We start from the raw sequence: 12,920 nt of genomic DNA, 5'->3' as shown, positions 1-12,920 counted from the left end.
ACCATACATAGTTTTAAGGCGAGGTATGATAGGGGCTCATGGAGGCAGGGAGAGAGAGGACCTAGTAGCAATCAGTACGAAGAGGCGGGGCCAGGAGCTGTGACTCGACCCCCGCAACCTCAACTAGGTGAGTACAACTAGGTGAGTACACACACACACACACACACATATACAGGATTTCACACCTTCCTGTGAAGTGACCCTCTAACCCTTCCTTTCCCCCCCAACTCTCTCCCTCTCCTCTCCTCTCTCTTCCTCTCTCTCTCTCTCTCTCTCTCTCTCTCTCTCTCTCTCTCTCCTCTCTCTCTCTCCTCTCTCTCTCTCTCTCTCTCTCTCTCTCTCTCTTTCTCTCTCTCTCTCTCTCTCTCTCTCTTCTCTCTCTCTCTCTCTTCTCTCTCTTCTCTCTCTCTCTCTTCCCTTGTCTCTCCCCCCTCTCTCTTACCTTTTCCCTCTCTCTCTTTCTCCCCCTTTTTCCCTTCTCACTCCCCTCCTCTCTCTCCCCTTCTCCCTCTCTCCTCTCTCCTCTCTCCCTTCTTTTTCCCTTTTTCTCCCCTCTTCTCTCTCTCCCTCTCTCTCACTCTCTCCCCCTTTTTCTTTTTCTCTTTCTCTCTTCTTTCAAAAAAAAAAAAAAAAAAAAAAAAATGGTTGGGACTCGCAGGAATCAGGGATCAGATGACAATGGTACTGGTAGGGAGGAATGGATGGAGGAACAGTGGAAAAGGATAGAGCAAGAATGGGAGAGAAAATTAGGAGAGCTTTCTGAAAAAATGGAGAAAGAGCTCTCTGTGAAATGGGAAAAGAGGTTGGAGAAGGAGACGAAGAATTGGGAGGCACAAGTCGAAACTGCAGTAGCCAGGGTAAAGGTCCTAGAATTTGAGGTAAACAGGCTGAAGCAAGTCTCAGGGGTAGTGACCAGAGAAGACACACCATACGAAGCTGAGAGGCTGAACAGGAAGGAAGGAGATATGAATTATGCTAAGGTCATATCAGCCTGCAAAGAAGGGCCAGGGAGTGGAAGGGAAGAGCAGATGGGTGCAGATGGAGAGGGAGATAGGTCGAATGCTGAGGCACAACCATGCTACCAAGAGCCACTGGAAAAATCAAGGGAGAAAATGACCACATACAGACAGGAACCAGAGTCACAGAGGGAGAGGCAATGGGAGGAGGAAAGGGCAAAATCAGTGATTATCCATGGGCTTCGGGAGAGAGAGGAAAGGACACACACTGAAAGACGGCAGGAAGAAAGAAAGGAGATTGAGAAAATCATCACGGAAATAGGGGGAGAAGACATGGATGAGATTGTAAATTTTCAGAGAATAGGGGGGTACTTGAAGGGGAGAAACCGACCGATCAAGCTGATTCTCAGGACAGAAACAGTGCGGAACAGGATCCTCCAAGAGAAACCACGGTTGAAAAGCTCGGAAGAGTACAAGAAGGTGTTCCTAGACAGAGACAGAACACAAACAGAGAGACAGCAGCTGAGGGAGAGGACAAAAAAGCGAAAGGAGCTAGGAAAGGAGACAAGGATGGAACCAGCAGAGGTCAGTCAGAGCAGAACAGAGCAGCAAGGGCAAGCACACACACAACTATCCTCAGAACCCCACAACCTATCACACCATCCCAACACACAATACAATCCATACCCACAGCTTCCACCCAACCCCCAACCATAGAATCCCACAGTATGCTACCAGGTCTCCCACCCCCACAGGCCCCCCAAACCACAGTGTTGGAAAGGAAACTGAAGGTATGGTACACAAACGCTGATGGAATAACAAACAAGTGGGAGGAGTGGCACGAAAGAGTCAAAGAGGCATCACCAGACATCATAGCGATCACAGAAACCAAGCTTACAGGTATGATAACAGATGCCATCTTTCCAGCGGGATACCAGATCCTGAGAAAAGACAGAAGGAACAGGGGGGGGTGGAGGAGTGGCATTGCTGATCAAACACCGATGGAATTTTGATGAGCTGGAGAGAGGAGACAGCGGAGAAGAAAGTGATTACATAGCGGGAACGCTTCACTCTGGAGGTCCCAAGGTGATAATTGCAGTGATGTATAACCCACCACAGAACAGCAGGAGGCCAAGGCAAGAGTATGACGAGAGCAATAGAGCGATGGTTGACACACTGGCTGCAGTGGCCAGAAGAGCTCATGCATGCAGGGCAAAGCTCCTGATCATGGGCGACTTTAACCACAAGGAGATCGAATGGGAGAACTTGGAGCCACATGGGGGCCAAGATACATGGAGGGCTAAGATGATGGAGGTGGTACTGGAAAACTTCATGTACCAACACGTAAGGGACACTACAAGAGAGAGAGGAGAGGATGAACCAGCAAGACTGGACTTAGTATTCACCTTGAGTAGTGCAGATATTGAGGACATCACATATGAAAGACCCCTTGGGGCCAGCGATCATGTGGTTTTGAGCTTCGAATACACAGTAGAGCTACAAGTGGAGGGGGAAGCAGGAAGGCCAGGACAAATGAAACCAAACTACAGGAAAGGGGACTACACAGGAATGAGGAACTTCCTGAATGAGGTTCAGTGGGACAGAGAACTGGCAGGGAAGCCAGTTAATGAGATGATGGAATATGTAGCAACAATGTGCAAGGAGGCTGAGGAGAGGTTTGTACCCAAGGGTAACAGGAATAATGAAAAAGCCAGGATGAGCCCATGGTTCACCCAAAGATGCAAGGAGGCAAAAACCAAGTGTGCTAGGGAATGGAAGAAATATAGAAGGCAAAGGACCCAGGAGAATAAGGAGAGCAGTCGTAGAGCCAGAAACGAATATGCACAGATAAGAAGGGAGGCCCAACGTCAATATGAAAACGACATAGCAGCAAAAGCCAAATCTGACCCGAAGCTGTTATACAGCCACATCAGGAAGAAAACAACCGTCAAGGACCAGGTAATCAGGCTAAGGAAGGAAGGAGGAGAGACAACAAGAAATGACCGTGAAGTATGTGAGGAACTCAACAAGAGATTCAAAGAAGTGTTCACAGAGGAGACAGAAGGGGCTCCAGAAAGACGGAGAGGTGGGGTACACCACCATGTGCTGGACACAGTACACACAACCGAGGAAGAAGTGAAGAGGCTTCTGAGTGAGCTAGATACCTCAAAGGCAATGGGGCCAGATAACATCTCTCCATGGGTCCTGAGAGAGGGAGCAGAGGCGCTATGTGTACCCCTAACAACAATATTCAATACATCTATCGAAACAGGGAGATTGCCTGAGGCATGGAAGACAGCAAATGTGGTCCCAATCTTTAAAAAAGGAGACAGACATGAAGCACTAAACTACAGACCAGTGTCACTGACATGTATAGCATGCAAAATCATGGAAAAGATTGTCAGGAGAAGAATGGTGGAACATCTAGAAAGGAATGATCTCATCACCAGCAGCCAACATGGTTTCAGAGACGGGAAATCCTGTGTCACAAACCTACTGGAGTTCTATGACATGGTGACAGCAGTAAGACAAGAGAGAGAGGGGTGGGTGGATTGCATTTTCTTGGACTGCAAGAAGGCGTTTGACACAGTACCACACAAGAGATTAGTGCAAAAACTGGAGGACCAAGCAGGGATAACAGGGAAGGCACTGCAATGGATCAGGGAATACTTGTCAGGAAGACAGCAGCGAGTAATGGTACGTGGCGAGGTGTCAGAGTGGGCACCTGTGACCAGCGGGGTCCCACAGGGGTCAGTCCTAGGACCAGTGCTGTTTCTGGTATTTGTGAACGACATGACGGAAGGAATAAACTCCGAGGTGTCCCTGTTTGCAGATGACGTGAAGTTGATGAGAAGAGTTCATTCGATCGAAGACCAGGCAGAACTACAAAGGGATCTGGACAGGCTGCAGACCTGGTCCAGCAACTGGCTCCTGGAGTTCAATCCCACCAAGTGCAAAGTCATGAGGATTGGGGAAGGGCAAAGAAGACCGCAGACGGAGTACAGTCTAGGGGGCCAGAGACTACAAACATCACTCAAGGAAAAAGATCTTGGGGTGAGTATAACACCAGGCACATCTCCTGAAGCGCACATCAACCAAATAACTGCTGCAGCATATGGGCGCCTGGCAAACCTCAGAACAGCATTCCGACATCTTAATAAGGAATCGTTCAGGACCCTGTACACCGTGTACGTTAGGCCCATATTGGAGTATGCGGCACCAGTTTGGAACCCACACCTAGCCAAGCATGTAAAGAAACTAGAGAAAGTGCAAAGGTTTGCAACAAGACTAGTCCCAGAGTTAAGAGGTATGTCCTATGAGGAGAGGTTAAGGGAAATCAACCTGACGACACTGGAGGACAGGAGAGATAGGGGGGACATGATAACGACTTACAAAATACTGAGAGGAATTGACAAGGTGGACAAAGACAGGATGTTCCAGAGACTGGACACAGCAACACGGGGACACAGTTGGAAGCTGAAGACACAGATGAATCAAAGGGATGTTAGGAAGTATTTCTTCAGCCACAGAGTAGTCAGGAAGTGGAATAGTTTGGGAAGCGATGTAGTGGAGGCAGGATCCATACATAGCTTTAAGCAGAGGTACGATAAAGCTCATGGTTCAGGGAGAGTGACCTAGTAGCGACCAGTGAAGAGGCGGGGCCAGGAGCTTGGACTCGACCCCTGCAACCTCAACTAGGTGAGTACAACTAGGTGAGTACACACACACACACACACACACACACACACACACACACACACACACACACACACACACACACACACACACACACACACACACACACACACACACACACACACACACACACACACACACACACACACACACACACACACACACACACACACACACACACACACACACACACACACACACACACAAACACACACACACACACGCACACACACACCGGGAAATCCTGTGTCACAAACCTACTGGAGTTCTATGACATGGTGACAGCAGTAAGACAAGAGAGAGAGGGGTGGGTGGATTGCATATTCTTGGACTGCAAGAAGGCGTTTGACACAGTTCCACACAAGAGATTGGTGCAAAAACTGGAGGACCAAGCAGGGATAACAGGGAAGGCACTACAATGGATCAGGGAATACTTGTCAGGAAGACAGCAGCGAGTCATGGTACGTGGCGAGGTGTCAGAGTGGGCACCTGTGACCAGCGGGGTCCCACAGGGGTCAGTCCTAGGACCAGTGCTGTTTCTGGTATTTGTGAACGACATGACGGAAGGAATAGACTCTGAGGTGTCCCTGTTTGCAGATGACGTGAAGTTGATGAGAAGAATTCACTCGATCGAAGACCAGGCAGAACTACAAAGGGATCTGGACAGGCTGCAGACCTGGTCCAGCAATTGGCTCCTGGAGTTCAATCCCACCAAGTGCAAAGTCATGAAGATTGGGGAAGGGCAAAGAAGACCGCAGACGGAGTACAGTCTAGGGGGCCAGAGACTACAAACCTCACTCAAGGAAAAAGATCTTGGGGTGAGTATAACACCAGGCACATCTCCTGAAGCGCACATCAACCAAATAACTGCTGCAGCATATGGGCGCCTAGCAAACCTCAGAACAGCATTCCGACATCTTAATAAGGAATCGTTCAGGACCCTGTACACCGTGTACGTTAGGCCCATATTGGAGTATGCGGCACCAGTTTGGAACCCACACCTAGCCAAGCACGTAAAGAAACTAGAGAAAGTGCAAAGGTTTGCAACAAGACTAGTCCCAGAGCTAAGAGGTATGTCCTACGAGGAGAGGTTAAGGGAAATCAACCTGACGACACTGGAGGACAGGAGAGATAGGGGGGACATGATAACGACATACAAAATACTGAGAGGAATTGACAAGGTGGACAAAGACAGGATGTTCCAGAGATTGGACACAGTAACAAGGGGACACAGTTGGAAGTTGAAGACACAGATGAATCACAGGGATGTTAGGAAGTATTTCTTCAGCCACAGAGTAGTCAGGAAGTGGAATAGTTTGGGAAGCGATGTAGTGGAGGCAGGATCCATACATAGCTTTAAGCAGAGGTATGATAAAGCTCACGGTTCAGGGAGAGTGACCTAGTAGCGACCAGTGAAGAGGCGGGGCCAGGAGCTCGGACTCGACCCCTGCAACCTCAACTAGGTGAGTACAACTAGGTGAGTACACACACACACACACACACACACACACACACACACACACACACACACACACACACACACACACACACACACACACACACACACACACACACACACACACACACACACACACACACACACACACACAGACACACACACACACTGGTGGACAGAAGGGTCAGGGGAGAGATGATAACGACATACAAGATACTGCGGGGAATAGACAAGGTGGACAGAGATAGGATGTTCCAGAGAGGGGACACAGGGACAAGGGGTCACAACTGGAAGCTGAAGACTCAGACGAGTCACAGGGACGTTAGGAAGTATTTCTTCAGTCATAGAGTTGTCAGCAAGTGGAATAGCCTAGCAAGTGAAGTAGTGGAGGCAGGAACCATACATAGTTTTAAGAAGAGGTATGACAAAGCTCAGGAAGCAGAGAGAGAGAGAGGATCCAGTAGCGATCAGTGAAGAGGCGGGGCCAGGAGCTGAGTCTCGACCCCTGCAACCACAATTAGGTGAGTACAATTAGGTGAGTACACACACACACACACACACACACACACACACACACACACACACACACACACACACATACACACACACACAACACAAACACAACACACACAAACAATATATATATATATATATATATATATATATATATATATATATATATATATATATATATATATATATGTCGTGCCGAATAGGCAGAACTTGCGATCTTGGCTTAAATAGCAACGTTCTTCTTGCCATATAGGACAAGTGAAAATTTGTGTATGCAATAATATGGCGAAAATCATTCTGAACCTAACGAAAAAAACATTTTTCACTGTGTTAGTTTATTATTAAATTATTGTAAACTTATCTAAAATATATTAGTTGGATTAGGCTAAAATAAATTGCACTTTTTATAAAAAGGTTATAATAAGGTTAGGTAAGTTTTCTAAGATTCTTTTGGTGCAAAATTATAAGTTTTTACATTAACATTAATGAAAAATATAAATCTTTAAACGTATAAGAGAAACCGGGCCGCGGGGGCGTTTTCTCCAGGTAAACTCCAGGTATAAGAGAAATTTTTAGAAAGGAACCATGAGGCAGGCCAGTACAACATATATATATCAATACCACTCGTTCGTGCTTACAATATATATATATATATATATATATATATATATATATATATATATATATATATGCAAAACAACCACTGTGAAAGAATAGAGAAATTCCAAGCGCTTTCGTGACTACTCACATTATCAAGGAACAATGAAAGTAATGCATCAAAGGAAGGCATATAAAGGGTCTAGCCCACACCTCACTATCACATCCCACAACAAAGCAACACCTGACGCGCTACTCATAAGAAAGGCCCAACTAGACAGGTCCTTCACACAACCCACCAACAAACTATTCTACCCAAGAATTAAGAATTTTAAAATTTATTATTTGTCCAATGTATTATTAAATTCTTCCCAAATTCTATTAATTATAAATGGATCTAATTTATATAAACCAAAGGAAATATTCATATTATTGTCAAAACTGCTTTTTATGAAACAAGATTCAATTATATTCCTGTCGACCATGGACTTGCTTGATACAACTTTCTCAACTTTTTGAAAATCAATTGGATGGTTAAAATCTCTCACATGAATAAATAGAGCATTGGAATCTTGTCCAGTTCTAATGCTATATTTATGTTGTTTTAATCTTAGTTCGAGACTTTTACCAGTTTGACCGTAATAAACTTTATCGCAAATTTTACAAGGAATCTTATAGACACATCCGTCAGCATTTTGGGGGGAATTCTTTATCAAAAGTTTTTTTTACTGTATCAAGATTTTTAAATACAACTTTGATATTAAAAGTCTTAAGAAGAGAAGGCATATCAACCAAGTTTTCATGGTAAGGGAGAACCAACATATTTTTAGTTGAATAAGGCTGGTTGTCCCTTTTTGGATTGTAAAAAGTATTTCTAGCAATTTTAAAAGATTTATCAATTACGTTTCTTGGGTATTTCAGATCATTAGCTATTTCATAAATTTTGGATATTTCTTCATCTATGAACTCTGGACTACAAATACGTAAAGCTCTCAAAAACATTGATGAGAAAACAGACAGTTTAACTCTATCTTGATGTGAAGAATAATAGTGGACATAGGAACAGTTATTTGTAGGTTTTCTGTAAATTTTAAATTTGAATTCATTATTACCCTTAATAATTAAAACATCTAGAAAAGGCAATGAGTTATTTTCTTCAAACTCAACAGTAAAGTTTATAGAATGGGCTAAGCTATTTAATTTAACAAGGAAATGGTGTATATCTACATTCTTGGGCATAAGACACAAAATATCATCAACATATCTGAACCATTTAGCTCTATTAGGGAGGATTGTGTTAAGCAGCCTTGTTTCAAAAAATTCCATGTATAGGTTACTAAGAACAGGTGAAAGAGGATTTCCCATTGCCATACCAAACTTCTGAGTGTAAAACTTATCATTAAATACAAATTTTGCATCAACAATGCAAAGTTTAATAAGTTTAATGATAGTAGGAACTGGCAATGGTAAATCATAATTAACGAGTTCTTCAGATAAGAAACTTAATAAATCATCAACAGGAACTTTCGTAAACAAGGAAGTAACATCAAAACTAACCATGTTAAAATCATTTAAGTCAGTCAAGGAGCTTAATTTATCAACTAAATCTATGTTGTTTTTAACATTAAAGTTAGAAATTTTGCCAACAATAGGGCTCAAAATGTCAACAAGCCATTTGGATAATTTATATGAAACTGATCCTATGGAGCTAATAATTGGTCTGACTGGATTCCCTGGTTTGTGTGTTTTTATTAGTCCATACATGTAAGGTAAAGATGGATTAGTCGACGTAAATTGCTTGATTAATTCATCTTTTCCTTTCAATAGAAGTTTTATTATTTTATTGCAACTGCTGTTAGCGGTTTCTAAGGGATTCTTTCTAAGTTTAGAATAGGTTTCAGTATCATCTAAGAGATTATTAATTTTATCTTGGTAATCATTTTCTTTCATAATTACTATTGCAATTATTTTATCTGCTTTAGCAAGGCGCAGATTTTTATTATTAATTAATAAGTGTATCACAAGACTTAAAGAATCTCTGAGGGCAATTGGGAATGTTTTGTTTTAACATAGAGCTATATCCATTTATAATTAATAGAATTTGGGAAGAATTTAATAATACATTGGACAAATAAAAATTTTTAAAATTCTTAATTCTTGGGTAGAATAGTTTGTGGGTTGTGTGAAGGACCTGTCAAGTTGGGCCAGCGGGCCTTCTGCAGTGTTCCCTTTCTTATGAGTCACGCATCAGGTGTTGCTTTGTTGTGGGATATGATAGTGAGGTGTGGGCTAGACCCTTTATATGCCTTCTTTTGATGCATTACTTTTATTGTTCCTTGATAGTGTGAGTAGTCACGAAAGCACTTGGAATTTCTCCATTCTTTCACAGTGGTTGTTTTGCATATTCTGAAATCACCTGTTTACTGTGATCTTATTGCATATATATATATATATACATATGTAAATATATATATATATATATATATATATATATATATATATATATATAATATATATATATATGCAAAACAACCACTGTGAAAGAGTAGTGAAATTCCAAGCGCTTTCGTGACTACTCACATTGACAATGTGAGTAGTCACGAAATTGCTTGGAATTTCACTACTCTTTCACAGTGGTTGTTTTGCATATTTTAAAATCACCTGTTCACTGTGATCTTATTGCGTGTATGTATATATATATATATATATATATATATATATATATATATATATATATATATATATATATATATATATATATATATATGTCGTGCCGAATATGTAAAACTGGTCAATTAGCAAGAACTAATTTAAAATTAAGACATTTCTAAAATTTTCTCTTATAAGTTTAAAGATATATTTTTTTCATTAATGTTAATGTAAAAATTATTAATTTTGCACCAAAAGAATCTTAGAAAACTTACCTAACCTTATTATAACAAGAACAATTTATTTTAGCCTAACCCAACTAAATATATTTTAGATACGTTTACAATAATTTAATACTAAACAAACAGTGAAATATATTTTTTTCGTTAGGTTCAGAATGATTTTGGCGAAATTATTGCATACACAAATTTTCACTTGTCCTATATGGCAAGATGAGCGTTGCTATTTAAGCCAAGATCGCAAGTTCTGCCTATTCGGCACGACATATATATATATATATATATATATATATATATATATATATATATATATATATATATATATATATATATATATATATATATATAATCTAATGTTCGATATGTTCTGGCAGTTTTATCACATATGTGACCTGTCTTTCTCTGAGCCTGACCTCATGTTTGCCTTATAACTAGGTGTATTTACTCATTCCTGTGTACATATTGAAGTCTGGCGCAAAACATTACCCAAGGATCTGCTACCAGTGTCTTTATCCCCACTTGTTGGCTTTTGTCACTGTCTACCTAATTGGGGTATTATTCCCACTTATACAAGTCTTATAAGAAGATAAGAATGAAGGAACACTGCAGCAGGCCAGCTGGCCCATATAAGGCAGGAACACTGCAACAAGCCAACTGGCCAATACAAGGCAGGAACACTGCAGCAGGCCAACTGGCCCATACAAGGCAGGAACACTGCAGCAGGCCAACTGGCCCATATAAGACAGGAACACTGCAGCAGGCCAACTGGCCCATACAAGGCAGGAACACTGCAGCAGGCCAACTGGCCCATACAAGGCAGGAAGATTCATTGCATTTCTTTTACACACAAATCATGGTATTTAAAAGCTAAGACTTAATAATCTGGACAATCTAATGGTAGGTATAACTTTTGCCGAATTAGAGGAAGTAATGGGGTAGGATTAAAATTACCCTTTTAAAATATATGTTCCACTAAATAGATTTTAGTCGATTTTGAAGTTATAGTCCAAAATTAACAAAAAAATAAAAAAAAAATCAAGTTTGGAAACCATTGTAATATATTTTGGGCTAATCCATGATTTATGAGAGTTTGCCGCTCAACTGTCTGGTCAGTCAGAGCAGAGTGACTGTTGAATTATCAGCCAGTTACACTCGTATATGTATATTTTTTTTTAACATACCGGCCGTCTCCCACCGAGGTAAAGTGACCTAAAAAAAGAAGAAACGAAAAATTATAAATTTTCTCCAGCAAAATGATATAAGCCAGAAATTTTATTTCTTTCAACTGCAATAATTTGAACCATAAACTAAAGTATCGGGAGAAAATTTGAAGTTTTATAGGTCATTTGTTTCCTTATTTCCGGCCATTTATGGGAAGATAGCTAGGGAATGAATGATGGTGAATGTCTTTTCCTTCTTTGGTTCATCCAGACTTAATGGGAAACGAACAGTGCTAAAAAATGGACATATACGTATCTGTCTTCTAATAATTAGGTGAGTAAAGTAACGTGTCTGTCTTGCACCTAGCAAACTGTGGATCGAGTGTCCACTACTCTCACTGAATGATCCATATGGGTTTAGCTCTTCACGTAAGAATAGTACAGTGTACTTACCTCCTGTCCAGGTGTGAGACGAAGGACGTGCATCTTCATGTTGCTCAGGTAAGACACATATGCAACAGTTAGGTATCTTTATTATGAAACGTTTCGCCTACACAGTAGGCTTCTTCAGTCAAGTACAGAAAAGTTGATAGAAGCAGAAGATACTTGAAGACGATGTAATAACCTCAGTCCATCAACAGTTGGGTATCTTTATTATGAAACGTTTCGCCTACACAGTAGGCTTCTTCAGTCAAGTACAGAAAAGTTGATAGAAGCAGAAGATACCAGTCCATCATCCAGTCCCTCAGCTATAAAAAGCCCCATCCTGTCACTTCATCTCCATATTGAGGGACTTTTTAAGGGTGATGGACTGATTACATCGTCTTCAAGTATCTTCTGCTTCTATCAACTTTTCTGTACTTGACTGAAGAAGCCTACTGTGTAGGCGAAACGTTTCATAATAAAGATACCTAACTGTTGCATATGTGTCTTACCTAACAACCTGTCGGTATTTTATACCATTTTAATGTTCAATCTGTCAGACACTGCAACACAAGGGTATCTTGGTACAGACCTGCAATCAACTTCGACAACTTCCACTAGTGAGAGGGGCTGGATTTGAGAGGGACCTAACCTCTCAACATCTGAGTTCTTACCTCTCCTAGTGGCCTACGTCTCACCTCTTGGCGCTATAAAAAGCTCCATCCTGTCACTTCTTCTCCATATTGTTTCATACTATGGAACAATGCTCTTCTCCAGACTGAGGGACTGACCACCTCAAAACTTTAAGGGTGATGGACTGATTACATCGTCTTCAAGTATCTTCTGCTTCTATCAACTTTTCTGTACTTGACTGAAGAAGCCTACTGTGTAGGCGAAACGTTTCATAATAAAGATACCTAACTGTTGCATATGTGTCTTACCTAACAACCTGTCGGTATTTTATACCATTTTAATGTTCCTCACGAGTCATGGGTCTCTGACATTATTGGAACAAAACTGTATTGATGCGCTAAGTTTCATTACTTACTAAGTTAACATAAGAACATAAGAAAGGAGGAACACTGCAGGAGGCCTGTTGGCCCATACTAGGCAGGTCCTTTACAATTCATCCCACTAACAAAACATTTGCCCAACCCAATTTTCAATGCCACCCAAGAAATAAGCTCTGATGTGAAAGTCCCACTCAAATCCAACCCCTCCCACTCATGTA

General features: G+C 41.4%; 1 protein-coding gene across 1 annotated transcript in view; it reads right to left on the bottom strand.

Moving 5' to 3' along the window:
• LOC128693822 (bifunctional protein GlmU) overlaps positions 1-11,762 on the bottom strand; it is a 31,231-nt gene extending 19,469 nt beyond the window's left edge. Inside the window, exon 1 of the mRNA XM_070081555.1 lies at positions 11,720-11,762. Coding sequence (XP_069937656.1) covers positions 11,720-11,758 — 39 coding nt within the window. The 5' untranslated portion in view covers positions 11,759-11,762. The remainder of the gene's footprint in view (positions 1-11,719) is intronic.
• Between the last annotated feature and the right edge of the window lie 1,158 nt (positions 11,763-12,920).

This window comes from Cherax quadricarinatus, unplaced genomic scaffold (assembly GCF_038502225.1).
Source record: "Cherax quadricarinatus isolate ZL_2023a unplaced genomic scaffold, ASM3850222v1 Contig3091, whole genome shotgun sequence".
Classification (NCBI taxonomy): domain Eukaryota; kingdom Metazoa; phylum Arthropoda; class Malacostraca; order Decapoda; family Parastacidae; genus Cherax; species Cherax quadricarinatus.
Note: the sequence above shows the minus strand (reverse complement) of the source record. Positions and strands in the feature narration are given on the sequence as shown.